The sequence below is a fragment of the Hippopotamus amphibius genome, chromosome 7 (genome assembly GCF_030028045.1).
Source record: "Hippopotamus amphibius kiboko isolate mHipAmp2 chromosome 7, mHipAmp2.hap2, whole genome shotgun sequence".
NCBI lineage: Eukaryota > Metazoa > Chordata > Mammalia > Artiodactyla > Hippopotamidae > Hippopotamus > Hippopotamus amphibius.
In genome coordinates, this window is record NC_080192.1 from 22,564,272 (window position 1) to 22,584,033 (window position 19,762).

Here is a 19,762-nt window from a genome sequence, read left to right on the forward strand (position 1 = left end):
TTTCCAGAAAGATAGATTCAGTCCCTGTAGGGAATTTTTAAAATATTTGGACTGGAGCAAAGTTTCTGGGCCACAAAGAAGATAAAGTAAGGATTCTGTTTCTCTTCTGTATAATTATCTCCCCCCATTGCACGTAGGGGAAGCACATCAGATCACTCTGGGTTCAAAGCGGTGGTTTGTGATTTCTGGACAAAGTGGAGTCATAGGAGAGCAGATGATGATGCTGCACCACTAATTTCTCCCAGCGGTTATCACAAAAGACATGGGAACGATTTCCAGACTGAGGCGCTATGTGCTGGGGCTTGTTACTCCCAAAATGGCTGCTACGACTTCTGTGGATGGTGTAAATATTTGGATCAGCATTGTGCTTTAAGTGTGTGGAACTCACATTGAAATTCAATTATGAAAGTGCCTGAGTTAATTCAGCAATTAGAGAATGAGTTTGCATATGATTTGCATGCTTAATGTACAGACACCTGAAATGTCCCCATAACCCCAGCTTCACCCCACCCGGCCCCACCCCTACCCCCCCAACCCTTGCCCGGCAACCCATGGTACCCCCAGCTCCTGCCATGTCTGTTCAGGCTTTTTTGAAAACTGCCCGTTGAGCTTGGCCAAGGTGAACCTCAGCTAAACGATGACAGGGCCAACATGAAGATTGGATGCTTGGTTTGAGTTGTCACATCAGCAGACACTGGATCGAAGGATCTTTTGAGGTCAACGAGCTCTTTTTGTATCATTCCACGAAGTTGCGTGCAAACTTCTGTTGTTCCGTTAACAGTGTTACCTGTGACTTAAATGTACAACACCTGTTTGCTATGTTGTTGTTGCTTTATCGGAGGAGGGGGAGAACAAGGGAGAAGGTTAGTGGGGGGAGATTAGAGGATGATTTGCTCGATGTGGGAGAGCTTTTAATTAAGAACCCACAGCTTCATGTTTCCAGAGTTTTAACTGTTATTTAAAGGTTCTTACACTCAGCTTCAAAATAAATTGAAATTCACATATCCTGCATTTTTAATATTTCTACTAGTTTTTTTTTTAAAGAACAAATCACAGCCAGTTGAAATAAAGACTGGAGAGGTAATGAAGATCCACACATTTGAGAGAGGAGGAAAAGATCAAAATAGGAAGTCAGAGGAAAACTTAATCCTAAGTAATTGATTGCAGTCAGTTATTGCTTTTACAAAATAAAAATTTGTGTAAATATAAAGAGAAAACTCAATGAGTCAGGGATGGAATATAAAACATAGGGTTTTTGTTTAAAAATGCTAAAGTAAATATTCCAGATAAAGTCTTAAGAATATCAATAGACGGGAGATGGGAGAACCAAGCCCTGTACAAGTAAATCAGCAACTAGAACAAAGCTAACACTCAGAGTAGCTCAAAATTGAGCGTGAGAGAGGAGCCGGAGGGCTTCTGACTGGTCACACACTCCGGTGAGAACAGGAGATAAAAGGAGGCTTACCTTGCTCTTCTGTGGTTGGGAGTGCCACGTCTCAAGGAGAAAAGCTTCAGGCTCTCTGCCTCATGAAAAGGCTGGTGCATTCCTCTGCCTCTGTGAAAACGCCTTTGCATTCCTGAAGGGCTCTAGAACTTTTTTGTTTTTTAAAGCCAGTTAGAAATTTCCAGAAGGCAAAGCCTATGCGTAACCCTTTCCAGTATTGACAGCCACTTCATATTCCTCCTAATGTAAGTCCACACTGCACAGAAAAAAGTTGGAATGACAGTCCTCTTCCCCAAAAGACACATCCTATTTAAGCTATTCCTGGAGATTTGTGGCTGTTAACCTTTTGAATTTTCTGGAGCGTTTCAAAGAACTTCATGAAAGCTGTGGACTTTTTTCCCCCAAAATATACACCTACATCCAAAATTTTGCATTCTTATCCCAGACTTCTTGAAAATCCTCCTTAAGAAATCCTAGTGTTATAAATATATGCAGTTTATTGCATGTCAATTGTATCTCAATAAAAGTTCTTAAAGAAAAAACAAAAAGAAATCCTAGTGTTAATCCACTTGCCAGTTCTTCTATGGAACTTGGTCTCTAGCCAAAGTTTTATTTGGTTTTGAGAGACCTCTTTATACTCTCCCAGCTCCTGAGAAAGGTAATTTCTCATAATTCTATAAGAACAACCAAATCCAGGTTGGAAGAGAGTGGCTTTGGAAATCTGCCTGTTATTTAGTTTTAGTTTTATCCAACAAAGAACCAAGTCTTGAAAAATCAGAATTTTTACCAGGGAAAAGAGTGAGAAATCTCCCAACACGGGCCTTTGACTTTATAGATGCTCATCCTAAACCATTACAGTAATAAACTATGTCGAGGTTAACCTCTTGGACAATGATAATTAAAAGATGGAGTGTCCTTCTGTCTTAGGTCTGTCTTAGTAGACATCTGTACTATATGATATACCATCATATGGGAATGGGCTTGTATTTGCAGTCAGGATCCTCAAGTACATGCATGAGCACATATGACCAAACCTGGTATTTAAATATTTATTCTTCATTCATGCTTTAGGTTTCCTGAGGGAGGTAGCTGAGTATATCCAAGACAATCACAGTAGCATTATATTGATACAAATAAATTCAGAGGAGGGAAACTAGGTATCATCCATTAGTATATTTTTCTTCTAAAATTTTGTTTAGTATCACACCTACCGTATCTTTTCTCTAAAGATATAAAATTATTCAAAGTACATGGTACATGTCCTAACCGGGAACTGAAATTTATAGAACTGTGTATTCTGAATGCAAAAGCAATTCAAACTAAAACTTTCAAGTCATCAAGTTTAAAAACAGAAAAGTCTTTCAAAGATTGTATGTTCTCTTCTGTTGGAACAGAAGATTATGACTTAGTAAATCATTTATGAATATCTTCATGTTTTATTTTCAAATTACTTAGCGTGTCATTCTAAAAATAGAATGTCAACTTTCATACCTCGAAAATTAACTCAGCTTTGGAAAATATGATGCTAAGACATATAAAACCATAGCAAACATAAAATACACCCAAATGCAGTTGCATGTTTACAGCACACAGGTATAAGATGAACTCAGGCCAGTTATAGGGAATGAACTTGGCCTACTGCTCATGTTACCTCTAGAATAAATGTGATTTTCAGACAGGAGACTGGGGAGAACCTTCCATTACCTTGCGACCTCCAAACGAAGCCACAGCCTCAACTCCAGTGCAGTACTGGCAACACCACCCGGAAAAGCTCATCTTCCAGTCGTGTGATTACAAAGCTTTTGTAAGTTACCCAGAATTCAGTACTTGGGTACCAGCAGGGATAAAGGGTTTGTTTACATTTATAGTAAAGGTATTCCCAAATGTCCATCACTGAAATTCCTAAAATGTTTTCCCCTTCTCTTTTTCTTAAAGTAGCCTTCTTGTCACAGAGAAAGTCCAAATAAATAGAGCTTTATAACCCTTTTAATCTTGTAAGCTTAAGGTCTGTTTTGTCTTCTTATATAGTTGTATATTTCAAATTAAAGTGTAGTAAACTGCTATCTTAAAGTGGAAACGAGTATAAATACAGCACATGTAGAACCTTTCCACTTACAAATCTCAGAATGTTGGGTCTGTTGCTTTATATAAATACCAGGTTCTTTTCACTGCCATCATTCAGATTGTGTGACAGTGCTGGACTTTTTTTTGTTAAATAGGAGAGGGAATCAGGCTTGTCTGAGAATTGTGGATAATATGAACAGGTAAATGTTCAAAAGATACCATCGGTTTGGGGGGCAACTGGTTGTCGTGACTACAGCAGGAAAAGTGGCTGAACCCACAGCAGAGCATTGAAACTGTCTCTTAAAAATAAATGTTTCAATTAGGACCAAGTTTCCTGATACCTTAAAAGATAAGGATTTCACCACGATCATTTTCCTTAATTTGATGAAGATATGGATGTTCTGATTCTCTCACAGCAATTTAGGCTTCTTTTCATTTTGTACTATCTGCACCTCTTTAACTGCTTATGTCTTGAAGCACTGGACTTATTTCTATAGCAATCTTCCCAAAACTGTAGGATTGAAATGCCTCCTTGCTCCAAGGCTCAAACACCAAATCCCCGAGCCTTTCTGAGCATGCCTTTCTTGGAAGCCTTTGACCAAACCCTCTGCCATTGTGCCCTTGCACCGTCTCTTCAGGTCATGGGCCTCCCAGGTCAAAAGCACTGATCCCCAGCCCAGTTTTTGCAGGTGCCAGTGTTTCCTCAGTTATGTCAGGAAAATAATTATTTTAATGCACTCTTTTTAAAAAGACATATAGAACTCTGTTTTTTGAAGGAAATTAGAGCAAAATGATAAATGGAAAGAGCCCTATTGAAGCTTCAAAAGGTTGAAGGGGAGTCAATTGACAGGAAGGCAAAATAGACATTTTGTCAAAAAGCTATTTGCCCCCAGCCAGAACGTGGAGCATGACAATTTGTATCAAGGCAGCATTGGAGCTGATCACCAAACAGCTAAGTGGCAGGTAATTCCTGGGAGGAGACATTCTCATCCTTCTCCTGCCCCGTTCAGCCCCTCCAGTGTCAGTTTGCACCAAGGACTCGGCTCTCTGGGCTGTGGAACAACTGAGAATGACATTCCCCCTCCCCGCACACTCCCAGCCCATTCTCAGGTGGATCAAGCACAGGGCACACAGCTGTGAATGAAAAAGATCCAAAACTGCATCTCCGCCTAAGAACAGCCTAACGTTAATTACCTTTGCAGCCAACTAAGTCCAAATGGGGTGCATGTTGCTTAGTTTCTCAGCTGTCTCATACAACCCTGTAATTACATAGTGATGTGATTTATTTTTGCAGACATGGCTGCTTCAAAAAAAAAAAGGGGAAAACATTTTTAGATGCCCCCATTTTGCAGTTAAATATGATCTAAAAGATGGCGTCTTTAGAAACTGCTGCAGTTTTATTATAAAGAGCAATTTACAGCTTTCAGAACTGTGGTTCATTCTGCTGCGTTCTCTCTGTACGTGCATTATTTGTTAGGATTAGTTACTGTTAGTTTTTAAAAGTTATGCAGCAGCCTACAGCCTGGAAACCTGGCCAGCAGTACTTCTACAGTCTGCTTTTAAATTGCTACTCGTATTTATATACTCTTTTTCATAAATTGTTGAATTTTTTTTGTATTTCAGTATTTAGGTTCTATGTTGATAAAAGAGCTCAGGGGGACAGAATCAACCCAAGATGCTTGTGCAAAAATGCGGGTAAGTTTGCCAAACGATTTTATTTCTAGTCACTGAAATACTAAATACTGGGTATGGATACAAATTGCCACTTTTCAAATTACTATTTTCTTCATCTGTTGGTCTGCTGAATCACATTGGTGTTATATAAAAAGGTGTTTGGGTTTTGTTCATGTTTATATTTGAGCTTGTCACTGTAGTTTGAGCTGATGTCTATTTGATACACTCTTATTTTTAAAGATTTAAAATAATTTTATGTACATTGATCATTCTCCAGATTAGGAGAAAAATGACCTTTAGTTTACTACAAAAATATGTTTTAAGCACCCACTTGACAGTCTGCGAATATTTATTGAAAAGACTGTCAAGTGGGTGCTTTTAGTTAGTTGGCAAACTAACTAAAAATTTAAAAATGCAGGAATATTGAGAACATATTATATAAAGCTAATATTCCCTATGACTTCTTAATTATTTATTTCTTTAATATAAGAAAAACGTTCAACTCTGAGTTGAATCATATAAGGACACAGTGTTGACAGAAATGGCAATTTCAAAGGTCTGTGATTGGTGTCTGCCGGGTTCTGAGGAGGCTGTATTGGTCTCACTGAGACTGCAGGTCCACGTGAGCTATTCTTTCATGTGTCCCTTATTTTTCTTCCTCCATAGCAGATGTTTAGAGGGTATGGTGATATGTGACTGACAATACAAATTAAGAATATCAGACAGTCCATATAGCAATTAACCAGAGTCAAATGTAAGATTGTTAGCAAGTGAATTATTTGTCATTTATTTTATGTGAGCAGCTTTTGGCAGGAAATACTTAAAAGCATGTAATTTAACAGTTATGAAGGTAAACATGTAATGTCCATTGCTTGTGGAAAGCTAAATATGTGTGAATGTTCACGAAACTGACGCCTCACTATGTAATCGCCAGTTTAATATTTTAATCAATTCAGTAGCAGAAAAACAGTTATCCTTCTATTTGATGTAGTTATACTTAAATAGTCAGGACCATTGAATCTTTATCCCAGGTACTGTGTTTAGGTGAAAAACACTCTGATGCATGCAGAAACTCAAGTTCTAGTTCTGTTAGAACTCAAGTTCTAGTTCTGCTTACTTGCCTTTGGAGTCACTTTTTAGTCATAATAATAATAACAGGTAGTTATTATTTACTGAGTGGTTACAATATGCCAATCTCCTGTAATGAATACTTTGAGCGTTCAGCTCATCTAATCTTTACTACAGTTATTGTCCCCATTTTGCAGATGAAGAAACTGAGTCTTAGAGAAGTTAAATAACTTTCTCAAGGTCAGGCAGTGAATAACTTGCCAATCCGGGACTGGGTCTGTCTGACTCCACAGCCCAAGATTTTAACTAATACATTCACGTGCTCCTCCGGGCCTCGTTTTCTTAGAAAGTAAGAACATTGGACTGGATGCCCACTGGAGTTCTTCCTGGTTTTATAATTCTGGGAATCTTGTATTCTAAATGTGTATCTGATCTAAATTGTGTCACCAGTGAACAATAAGAAATGGGAAAGGTTTTCAGCCATCAAGCCTCATAACTTAAGAGCTATTCATGAACATTTCTAAGAAATTAATTTGGCATCTCTGCTGATACTATTAACTCAGTTATCTGAGTCTGGCCACTTCAATGTGTAATGAGCACAAATAGCGCATAGAGCACGTAGTACCATTTAAAATACACCAGATCTGTGATTTGAATTTCAGTCAATTTCTTGAAATTAAGTGGATGTGAAATTCCATTTGGATAGCAGTAGCAAAGCCATTTTAATAGTCTCAATGGAGAATAATGTAGTTAAATACTTGTCTGTTGCTTAAAATGAAAAGGCCATCTATTTAGAAGCCATTCTTCTGTTCTTTGGGGGTGTTTTTCCAGTTTGCTGCCCGTAGTGTTTATTTTGGGTCATTTACATGAAAATAAGAACTTTATTGAGTCTTAGGCTATCACAAACCCTTACTTCCCATCTTGATTAAATAAATATCAGTCTCTGATACAGTAGCTAAAGTTGCACTCCCCTTTCAAAACCAGAAGCACAGATTTGATCTGTTATCTGGAGCTATTGAATTGTGAATTAGAGCTCTCACCAACTAAAAATGGTGTGGATCCCAATTTGCAGTTAACATTCAGCTTGAACTTCAAGTTGCTGTTTTCTCTCTTTTCAACATGGTGGCATTTCAGCCAAAAGTCCCAGTATAATCAAATCTCCCCAGGGGAAATACTTTAGGGCACAGATGATCTTAAAATGGATAATACAGTAATGTCATTGATCCAAAGTATAGTAGATTAAAAGTTTTGCCTCATTTCCTCTTTCAGTGGAAATGAAAAAAAAAGTTTTCAATTCAACAATATGCATTTTAGCTAAAATTAAAACTTCTTTCCCAGTAAGAAATAAATCAGTGTAGTTCCTTATTCTGAGAACTATTTCCTTAAATGTATTTCGTTAACAAAGATGACTGTGATTTGGCTCCAGCTCTCACTAAGTATGATCCAGTGGAGGAGACCAACATGTTAAATTAATTCTAGGAGGAGCAGAAGTTCCACCATAGAGGTGTTTTCATGTTGCTATCAGGCATGGTCTCCTAAAATCAATTTGTTAGGATTAATAACAGTTGACCCTTGAGAGCTGTGGGCCAGGCCCTGCACAAATGAAATGTGCCTTAATTCATTTAATCATGAGATAAGTATTGCTATTGTCCCTGCTTTCCAGATGGGGAGACAAAGGCCAAGGAAAGTAACTTGCCCAAGGTCACCTAGCCAGTGAGTGGTGGAACCAGGATTTGAACCCAGGCAGTCCAACTCCACCACCCACACTCTCGAATCCCCGGGCTGTACCACCTCTCACGTGTGCCAATGGAACATTTATTGTCTGGAGTTTTAAAATAGCTGAAAAGGTGGATCATTTATGTTGATAAAGAAATAGTTTTAGGAGCCCTCAAAGAGTCTATGAGAATAGTACAGACATGTGTAGTAATTTGGGGTACATTCCAATGTGCTAACATAAATAAAAATTTCAGGAGATTTTTTTACTGCATCCTTAGCAACTGTAAATGTTTTTTGCCATAACACTTTCTTTAACACGTTCACTTCGTCCCAGCAGAAACCAAGTAGTTTTCCCTTCTCAGAAACACTCGGAGTGTTTGATAGTCACAGTTGGTTATTTTCTAAGTTTGTCTAAACCTGTTTATTCATCTCTAAGGTCCCCTTGATTCTGAAATAAAGATAATTCTGCACTACTCTCCTGGTGTTCTATTATACACCTGTTATTTCAATTAAAATACACCATAATTAACTAACATATGTGAGATGTCAGTCATTCATATCATTCTACAATATGGGATCACTTCTGTCTTTGCTCAGGTTAACCAGTCTCTTTCCTTTTCAAACTGTCTTAAGATTTTTTAATTAATAGCGTTAACTTTTAGAGAAGTTTTGGGTTCAAGGAAAATTGAGCGTAAAGCACAGAAAGGTCCCTCCATCACCACCACCCTAACAGTCTCCCCATCACTAACATCTTGCATTAGTGCAGTACATTTGTCACAATCATGAACCAATATTGACATATTATTATTAACTAAAGTCCGTGGTTTAGAGTTCACTCCTTGTGTTACATGATATTTTGAGTTTTGTCAAATACATAACTTCATGTGTCCACATTACAACACCATACAGAATAGTTTCATGCCCTAAAAATCTCCTGTGCTTCACTTACTCTTCTCCACTGCCACCCTAACCCCTGACAACCACTGACCTTTTTACTGTATCCACAGTTTTGTCTTTTCCAGAATGTCATGTAGTTGGAATCATACACTATGTAGCCTTTTCAGACTGGCTTCTTTCACTTAGCAGAATGCGTTTAAGGTTCTATTGTGCCTTTTGTGGCTTGATAGTTCATTTCTTTTCATCACTGATTAATATTCCATTGTATGGATGTACCACAGTTTGTTTATCCATTAACTTATCGAAGGCCATCCTGGTTGCTTCCAAGTTTTGGCAGTTATGAATAGAGGTGCTATGAACGCTTATATGCAGGTTTTTCGTTGTAAGATTCCCCGCCCCCCAGGCCTAAACCCTAAATAATGCCCCTCTTAAAATTATCTTCTGGACTGTGTTTAGTGGAAAAGAATTGATAGAAACCTGCAAGAAACTGTGATCACTTTTTAAGTAAAATTGCAATTTTTGCCTTATCTTTTAGAGTTGTTGTTTTTTTTTTAATAAAAGCCTACGAAGCTATCATGCCTTGATACTGAGGCACACTTTTAGGAAGAATCATTTCTATGAATTATTTTGCACCTTTGGTTATACAACTTGGCTGCTTATTTCCTTTCCCATGACAGCTTTACAGATGTGTCTGTTTAAAGTTAAAATTTTAAAACATATATTGGTAACATGTGAGGAGTTGTAAAAGATCTCTGTTTAACCTGAACACATTCATTTGGTGCTGCCTTTATGTTCCTGGTTGGGTTTTCCAGCTAAATGTATGCTCGGAGACAGAGTCTTCCTTTCTGAAAGGATTCCTGAGAGGAATCCTAGCTGTGCCATCCTGAACACGATGCTCTCCTAACATGTTCCCCATAGAGCACGGAACCTTCCCTCTGTCACACCTAACATCACACTGTGTAACGTCTGGTTACTCCTGCCCCGCACCCCTTAGAAGGCAGGAACCGTGTGTGCTGGATCCCCAGGGTCTGGTATAATAGCTACCTTAGGAGATGGTTGTGATAGTTCCATAAAGTAATGCCTGTGAAGGGTCTAATCTTAAAACTCGTTGACCTCTTCCTCCAGATGTTTGAAAAACAAGTAAATCCATGGATAGATTTTCTTTGGATTATGTCATTTGTTTTTCCCCACCTCTGATGCCAGTGCCCCAGTCCTTACCCTGGATTTTGATGTACACAGTATGTAAGAGAGTATTCAAAAACTTAAGAACCCTGCACTCTTCTTTCCAATTTTTAAAGGCCATTACCAAAAGGGAGAAAAAAATTAAGGGACACTGTAGATAAGATGTTATATGTAATTTTGCATTTTATCTTTAGGGTAGCTAGTTTGTTCCTAAATCAATTGGGAGTTGCTTCTTCTAACTAATGTGGCCACAGGACTGGACTTTACAAAACAATGAATAGACTGCGTTGGCCTTTCAGTTCTCTTTGCCATGATTAGCTCCCACTTGAAGGATCCTAAGACGTGCAGTGTTTGGTGACACGAGGGATGTGTTCTGGCAGTAGGAGTTTCTGCTGTTCCATTTCGCCTGCCTAGACTCGCTCATACCCCATCCCCCAACCCTGAAATTTGCTCCCGGGTATATTTCTCACTAATATTCAGCATTCTCTCACTTCCCTAATTAAATATCCCGTTAGGAAACATATGCTACTGTAAGAGGTAGGCCGTTATATTCAGTTTAATACTCTGAAATCTGAATTTCTCTAATCCCATAGTTGACGGTTAGAATTGTTCACAGGTGTTTGTGTTCAAGGAAATTTCCCTAAAAAAAAGAAGAAAAGAAAACAAAAGAAAAGGAAATATCTCTTCTCAATTACAATAAGGTAGAAATCAGCCTTTCTGATGTAAGAAAGGAAATATTTTAAAATTATTTTTAAGTCAGGAATAAGCAAATCTTCCAGTGTACTTAGGTTTTGGAAGCTCTGTTTCCCAAAAAGCTTAGGCAGCTTCACCTGGTTCAGACTTCTTGTTTAATCTGTTCCCTTTAACTTTATGTGATTTTTAAACTTTCGATCTGGAAGCAGTTCTAAAGTTGAATTTTCAAATATATAGATTTCCAAATAACTGTCTGTGCCTTGGTTGAAGTGTGAAGACTATCTTTTTTCTATCCTTGCAAGGAAAGAAATGAATGGCAGAGAATGGATTGGAAAGCTTGAAAAAAGGTAGATTTTAAAATCATATGGCAATGTTAAATTAAGAGGCTCTTTCCTTAGGAGAGACTCAAACTGAAGTCATGTTTTGTCCTCTGTCCTCATACAAATCCCTTCTGTGAGGAATTTTCATTTTCAGAATTAATTTCAGGGACTACTTCTTAGGAACCATGCTGGGAAAAAACCTACAAACAACTGTTTGTTTTTTTTTACAATTTGGTATTTTTTTTCTTATTAGTAATGCATATATAGCAATCCCAATTCATTGCCCCCCCAACCCTCCCCACTTTCCCCGCTTGGTGTCCATATTAAACAACTGCTTTTTAAAAAGTTTCTGTTGCCCAAGTTTCAGGGAAGAATCAAGTTTTATCTTTCATTCTCTCAAAAGTACTGCATAAGGCAGGTAAATACAGATCTAAGCCCTTGAATGTTGTGTGTGTGTGTGTCTGTGTATATTAAAATAGCAATACACACAAAGAAACAACTGCACTTCTAACCCCCGTTGCTGTGCTTTGCTTGTGTGTACTTTTTGTTTCTTGAGTATTGTATTTTCCTAGGAGTCTACCCAGTAGAAGACCAAACCATCCCAGTCACCTTATGCCATATCATCTTCATACCCCAGTTCTCTTTACTTTTTATTTTTGTTTTTATTGCTCTTGTTATGGCTTTTCTCCCATGTAACACCCTCACTGCTGCACATCACTGAAAGATTTCATGCGCCGCTTCTGTCTTTAATTTACACTTGACTGAAGCTCTCTTTCTAGAGAGTGAGTCAGTTGTCTGTGGTCCAGATGTATTGCTCTGCTGAATGTTCATTGTTGCAACCACCATTTCAGTGCCATCCTAGCGGGTCACCCAGAGATTACTCAGTGATGCTCACGGATTTTGATTTTACTTCTGCCCTCCTTTGCCAGTGGGGTGCTGTGCTTTGGAAAGCTAAGTGAAGGCATTAATCCTCAGAATAACAGAAATAGCCCAAATGTATTAATGTTTACTACATACTAGACACTGAATTATGTAATCTCACAACAGTTCCACAAAGTAGATGCTATGTTGACATACCCATTTTACAGATGAAGTAACTGAGACAGAGGTTAAAGCACCTAGCCGCATAGTTTGAAAAGGGTGGAGCTAAGACAGGATTCAACACATACCTTCCTGTGTGTTCTTACTGTAGTGAGCAGGGGAGGCCCTGGAGGAAGGAGCTTATCATTGGGTCTCTACATAAATTGAAGATGACATCACACACACACACACACACATACACACACACTCTGAAGCTGTACTTAAATGTGATAGATTGAAAAAGTCCATGTTTTTGCACGTTTACAATTGGCTTTTCTAACTTAAAAAATCTTAAATTTTTGAAACTTTACATTTGTTTCTTAAAAAGCCATACACGTTCATTAGTATTCAACTTTCAAACAGAGATATAGAAAAGAGAAATAGAAACAACTGTAGTTTTACCACCCAGAAGTGGTAAACACCCCTCTGTTAACACCTTGTTTGTATGTAATCCTCCAAAATGATTATTTATGCATTCATAAGCATCACTTTTCTACAGAAAATGGAAATATTCTGAGCCTGTTTATAGTCTATTTTTAAATACAATATAGTTTGAAACATTTTTATTCCGGTAATTATGCATCCCCAATATTATCTGTGCTGGTTGTACAGTATTCCAATCCATTACTAAAACAAGCTTATTTAACCAGTTCCCCTTGTTGATCATTAGGTCATTTCCAGTTTTTTCCAATTATAACCAATACTGTGGGTAACATCCCTATACCTAAGTCTTTTGTAGCTGGTCTGATTATGTCTTTAGAATAAGCCACTAAATGTAGAATAAGTGGGTCAAAGAGTATACACATCTTGGAACTCTGGGTAAGTATTGCCAAACTGCCTTACAAAAATATTGTTCCCAGGTATACTCTCAGAGGCAGTCCCCGAAGACATATTGATGTTTGCGTGTCACACTTCTCAGGGGCATAACAATGTCTTGGATATGTTCCTAGTTGAGAGTGAACTGGAGACCTTTCATAAGAAAACATACGTTTCCAGCACGACCTCTGGGTTTATCAGCTCTATCTGGTCAACATCTGTTCTAGATGTCACTCTAGAATCTGTCTTTAGGACTTGAACTCTTTATTTTGTGTGCAGAATGTTTTCTACTTTCACAGTCCCCGAGGAACCATGGGTGAATTAAATAATACTTGTTAATTGCTCTGAAGACCAAGAGCTGCAGCTAAGTGCTAACTAAGGATTTTTGAAAATCACTTGTCAAGTGGAGCATAGTGTGTTTTGATAAATTAACATCTCTCTGAATTAATGTAAGATGCAGTAGAGCTGAGTCTGTATGATTAACAGCAGAGAACAGTTCTGACAGTGACTTTCAATCAAACTGATCAGCTGCATTTTTAGAGCAGAAGTTCTCAAAGTTTTGTCCCCAAACTGGCAGCATCAGCAGCATCCAGAAACTTGTTAGAAATGCAGAATCTTAGGCCCTACCACAGACTTACTGTCTCAGTCTCTTTGGGCTACTGTAACAAAACTACCATACACTGGGAGAAATTTATGTCTCCTATTTCTGGAGATTGGCTCGGCCAAGATCACAGCACTGGCAGATTTGGTGTCTGGCGAGGGCAGTTTTCTTGGTTCAGAGATGGCCGTCTTTTCACCACACCCTCCTGGCAGAAGGGGCAAGTGAGCTCTTTCAGGCCTGCTTTATAAGCACATAATCCCATTCATGAGGGCTCCACCCTCATGACCTAAGCGCCTTGCAAAGGCCCCACCTCCTAATACCATCACATTGGGCATTAGGATTCAACAAATGAATTTTCTGGGGATGCAAACATGCGGTCTATAGTGCTTACCGAATCAGAAACTCTAGGGGTGGCCTCCAACAGTCTGTTATTTACCTAGCACTCCATGTGATCTGAATGCTCTCGAAAGTTTGAGAACCACTGCCTTGGTCCACTAGGCATTCCAGTAAGGCTGTTGTGTAGATAGGCTGTCCTGGTAGAACATTCTGCCCCAGTGCCTGGATACCAACCAGGGCTAGGGAATAGGGTTAGAGGGCACCGCTTTGTGATGTGCAGGCCCGGCCAGTGCGTGTGAGTTACTCTGGCGGTGCAATGGCCGAGTCTTAACGCCGGAGGAGGAGTTTGAATGGCTGCTGCTTGCACACTGTCTGTTCTTGCACAGTCTGTTTTTGCGGCCTTACTTAGGCTCTGTATTCGCCCATCCTTTTGGTCAGAGTCTTTGTGACCAGAAAAGCCCTTGAGAGGTCATTTACCCTTATTTCCCAGCCAAATGAGATTTGCCCCTAAGTCATTAGGGACAGATGAGAGTCCAAACTATTGTTAAAGACCAGATGGAGAAACTTCCCAGCTGCCCCTAATAATCATTCTGTCCTCTCAAGAAGTCTTTCTTTCTCATCTCAATGCTTGGCAGTTTGAGCCAGTTTTCTGTTGCCAAAACGAAGACCTAACCTTTCCCTCCTTGAAGCTCAACTATCACAAGATCTGTGACGCATTTGCCACCCCATAGGAATCTCTTGGTGCATCTCTAATCACATCCATGGTTCTCCTCCAAGTTCTTCCAAGGCCTCCATGCCTGGCTCTGAGTACCTGGGCTCTCAGAAGAGTCTCCTGAGCTCTCCATGTGTCGAGAGGCTGGGACGGTGGTTCTTTTTTATAAAGCTGGCTTCCTGCTCGTTCCTGTACATTAATTCATTCGCTCATTCCTGTAACAGTCACGGATTTCAGCAGCTTTTAGATCAAACCTTATGAAATTGCTGATATTTAGCCATTTTCGACCCTTTAAAAAAATGGCAGTTTCATAGGGTTCACCTGAGCCCGTGTGCTAGTCATTATAGGGGAGACAAATGGAGAAAGGTGTGGGCCGTGCGCAGGTGCGTGAGGGGCGCAGACAGCCCCGCCCCGGGACAGCAGACACCAAGGCAGCCGCAGAGGCTCACAGAGCCGGCGGGGCAGCAAGAGGAAAGCCCTCCCGTCCACGGAGAGGCCAGAAAGTGACCTTGAAACTGAGCTCGGAAGGGTAAGAGTTCATTTTAAATGGCTGATTTGCGGTCTGCTTTTTGTCTCTTAATAATCCCCGCAATGTAGCTGGTTTTGCTGCATACAAAATCACCACAATATTGCTTGTTTGGTGTATTTTTTTAAATCATTTGCAAGTCACTTGGGGCTACCAAACATAATTGTTTGATCCTATTTTAATTTACTTGCTGAAACTGACTATAATAATTAAGCGTTGAAACTAACTAAGGAAAATATTATATAGCAAAAGTAATAGTTGTGACTCAGCACTGGATCTCTAACTAGAAAGCATTCTCAGGGTAGCCATGTGTAGGTTAAAATATGCTATAAGTTGGGTGGCAGTAGACTCGGGAAATCTGTACCAGCCTGTGCTTTAAAATACACTGGCAAAAAAAAAAAAAAAAAAAAAATACACTGGCAGTGATCAGGGTATTGTGAACAGAGGGTGAGTGACCTCTCCCCGCGGACGGCCTCACTCTTTTTCCTCTCTGTGCTGGTTATGGGGCACAGTTGATTCCTTTTAGGACCATAAACGTTACTCTGGACTCAAACCCAACGTTACAGCTCACAGCTGAAGTGCTCCCAGTCCAAGTTATGAACCTCTTTGCTCTCATTTACACTTGTAAAAATCCTGCTCTGAGATCTGAGGGTCCCTGCAGTCGCAAAAGGATATTCTCATACTGTTGATTCTGCATTAGAAAATGAGAAACTATTTTCAAGGTGTGCTGTAAGTCTAGGATAAAAACTCAGTGGCAATTTCTAATTTGATGCAAATATTCCAAGCAATTCAATTCAATTTGTGATTTAAAAGGAAAAGAAAAAAGGTGGTTGTTACTACTCTCCTTGGTGAATCCAAAAATCCCTCTTTTAAAAAAAAAAATGCTCTGAAAGTGTTTACTTACTTTTCCTATTAAGAACAATATTTCAGGTGTCCACCTCTAGATAGGAAATTATGCTCCCTGTTCTGTATGATGCTTAAAAACAATATAAACCCAAGTGCTAAATAAAGGACTGGCTTTAAATTGAAGATTCAAAAGTTGCATTTTAGTAAAAATAATAATTTTAAAAGAAACGAAAAACAAAAAAAAAATTGCATTTTATTTTAGGTTTCCGAAATGTAAATACTATTTCTCCTAGAACAATAAAAGAATAATCTTAATTTGGGAAACTGTGAAGAAAATGCAATGGACTATTACTGTATTCTTTCAGCTTTCAGCAGGAGGGCAGGCTGCTGCAAAGGTTAAGTTAATTTGGGGCATTACCCATGAGTATGCAGCTGATTAGGTATGCAGAGGTCCTCGTTACAAATTAGTCTCTCCTGTGCAGCTAGCACTGAAGGGAGGGGATTTGGGGACTCTTAGAAACCTCAGAAATTCCACAGAGTGGGGCATAGTAAAAAGCAACTAGAAACAAAAGGAAACCACAAAAGAAAGTCTGCCCTGAGCATTTTACTGAGGAAATGGGCCTGAAGAAGAAAATTCTGTTTATACAAATAAATAAGGCTTCAGTGTTTAACACACATAAATTTCACCATCCAGAAACACAGCAAAGCATGCAGATAGGTCATAGAAAGCAAGTTGCCTGTGAGCAAGTGCTTTGTAACTTGAGCAGTGATGTCCAGACTAGGTGTCTTCATCCCTAGGCAGGAGGAGAAGATGGTGATTACAACACTGAAGACAAGCTGGAGAGGGTGGGACTTTGGCTGCCTGGCTTCGGGCTGAAGCTCCGAGCTCACATTCTTATATCTGAAAAGCCTTCATAAAATGAAGCGCTTCCAGGGTTTCTTGCCTCCAGCCAGTGAAGACTCAGTTTATTTACCTGCTTTCTGTGCATTTTCATCTTAAATTAAAATTATGTGTGCATAGACCTCTGTAAAGCTCTATAAAGTACACCATCAGGAAATCCTCTAGAAAGAGGCTGGATCCATACCTCTTGCAGAAAATACAAATGCCCTAACAGAGGTGCATTACCCTGAAGACCCTCCACAGCCCCTTTGAGCTCCCTGGCTGACCAAGTCCATCATCTTCTTGTCTTGACTCAGTGGAAAGGGAAGTACAGGTTGGCTGCATGTTGGAATGTGTGGCCATCCCCAGCACTGCCACTCCTACAGGCCTGTGCACAGCCTGCATCGTTGGGACTCCAGTGTGGCCTCCAGCTAGAAAAGCAGGGATTCTTGGCACCCACAAAAGAGAAAGAAATGAGCGTCCTTTATCTTTTCTTCTTTGTTCAGCTTGGCTGAATGTACAATGTGAAATCTTTGTAACAGGACAGAAATCACCACTGATGCCTAAGAACTTCATTTCAGCCTAAGAGCCTGTGTCCTGACCTGCCTGTCCTTCTTGTCTCTCTGTTCCCCTTCTTGGCATTCATTGCACAGCTGTGTTCTTTTCTGTGTCTGCTGCCACCATTGTCCTGAAACTGCTCTTGACAAAATCAGCAACAGTTTTTTCTAGTGGCCCAAGCCAGGGGGTTCACCCAGGAAACCCAATAAGATGTGTGCCAGCCACTGTGCTAGGCACAGTTATTTAGGCCTTTTTAGTCCTGGCATTGGGCGCTGCTCCCAGCTTCTAAGGAATCTTCTCCTTGACTTTGTGATCTGCTGTCAGGCTTCTTCCAACTCCGTTTCAGGTTCCTTTATCGACTTTTCTTTTTGCCCCATTTCTTGAGTATTAACCATCCCTTGAGGGGTGATTCTTAGACCTCCTTTAGTTCACTCTTTGAGCCACCTCGTCTGCTCCCATCTCCTCAGCCACCCCCTCTGTGTGGTTGGATTTCAGATCTGATGCTTGTTTCCAATTTCCTCCTGGACATTTCCACCTGCTCATCAAACTGACAGTCACGTTCAAAAGGGTTTCATGCAAAAGCACGTTGCCGCCCAGTGTTTCTTATCTCGGCTAATAGCCTCTTTGTGGCATCCTCCCACTCATGCGTCTTCCAAGCAGGTCAGTTAGCAGATCCTCTTGATTCTTCCTTGTGAGAGTGGTGGCTCCCCCTTCCATCCTCCAGAGCATCTACTTCAGCTCGGGTCCTTAAGGTCTGTTGTTTGAATTTACACCACAGCTTCCTGCCTCCCTGCGTTCAGCCTCTAGCTGTACCAGTCCATCCAACCACCATAACTATCTTTCTGCAACACAGATCTGGTCAAGTCACTCCCTACTTGACAGCTTCCAATGGATCCTAGCTTGGCAGAGTAAGTTACAATCTTCCACACCTACTATACCCACCTTATCTCCCACCAAATACCCAAACCCACCATATTATTTCTCATTTTCAAACATGTGTATGTATATGTTGATTCTGCTGCTAAAACAGCCTCTTCTGTCCTCTTCTGCCACATGGGAAATTCCTATCCATCCTTTAAGAGCCAGGTCAGTCACCCCTAGCAGGCAACTGGTGTTGGTTGAGTGAATGGGTGAAGACTTGCCCCCTCCCTCATGCAGAGTGAGGCTCTTCCTGCTCGGCCCTCTGGAGGCATTCTGTTCACAGCCCTGTCACGTTTGTCAGCCTTTGTGTTGTAGCTTCTCTCTGCATCAGACCAAGCCAGGAATGGTGATGTGTACTTCATGTGCTGTCTCTTCCTCTCCCTCTCCCATGGCAGACGTTGTTCCCAACCCTCTTTACCACGGAGCCCAGACACAGGCTCAGAATCCTTCTCAACACAGCACTAGACAGCCACTTTCAGCAGACTGGAGTCTGCACACAGTCTGAGGTCTGTGGGACGTCCCCTAAAGTAGACTCTGCAATTTTCCAGCACATGGGCCGCCTGATATAACCACTTAATTGCTGAATGAATGACAAATGTGCTTTTCTTTTTCCTTTGGGGGTTTTCCTTAATACTACATAAAATGTTGGTATTTTAATCTTAGGTGTATATTATTTCATGTTACAGATAGATCTGTCCACAAGAATGTATTTGCAGCAAGAGATGAGCAAGGTGATTTGTTGAAACCCATCGTTACTCTTTACAAAGACTTCCTCACACGTACACACACGTTCAGTCCACCAAACCACTGCCTGTTCCTGCCACAGCCCCCTCTCTCTTTACAGAATTCAGCCCTCGGCCTTGCCTTACAGGCCGCACCATCCTGCTGCATGTTATTTCTTCTAGCCTCGCCTTCGATTTATCTTGCACATTTTTAAGAGTTGGTTGGATAAAGCATTAAAAAAGATGAAAAGTATCTAACCTTACATTCCAACTTCATATTATCTCTTTTTGGCGATCACAAAAGAAAACTGGTGAGTCTGGGTAGTTTTAAAACTAGTTTAAAAGCACTTCACGGGAGCTGCTTTTTTCTATACTGTATGAAACACTTAATATTAAATAGTAATACTCTCAGTAATCCATTTTCTTTATCTTTGATGCACTGTATAGTAGCTATCAAAAAGATGTGTCAAAACAACCAGCAAAATGTGAAACACCTTTTCCATGGCTCAAGTGAAAAATGAAATATAATTACCATTATTGAGTTCAATGAGTTTCATTCACACTGTCCAACATTCTTTCATTCTGGTCGCATTTCAGAGTTTAAAAATGGAACATGGGTAACATAAATGAAGAAATCAAGAAAGTTCATATTTTCTCTCAATTCCCTTTATATACATAAGACAGCTGGTTGTGGAACGCTCAGAGC

At 40.0% G+C, this 19,762-nt stretch overlaps 1 protein-coding gene across 16 annotated transcripts in view; it reads left to right on the forward strand.

Moving 5' to 3' along the window:
- The window catches only part of ANKS1B (ankyrin repeat and sterile alpha motif domain containing 1B), a 1,070,894-nt gene that overhangs the window by 1,014,836 nt on the left and 36,296 nt on the right, over window positions 1-19,762 (forward strand). For all 16 annotated transcript variants that reach the window (XM_057741211.1, XM_057741212.1, XM_057741213.1 and 13 more), the window contains 2 exons: window positions 3,120-3,248; window positions 5,132-5,203. In XM_057741211.1, the coding sequence (XP_057597194.1) occupies window positions 3,120-3,248; window positions 5,132-5,203 (201 nt within the window). The remainder of the gene's footprint in view (window positions 1-3,119; window positions 3,249-5,131; window positions 5,204-19,762) is intronic.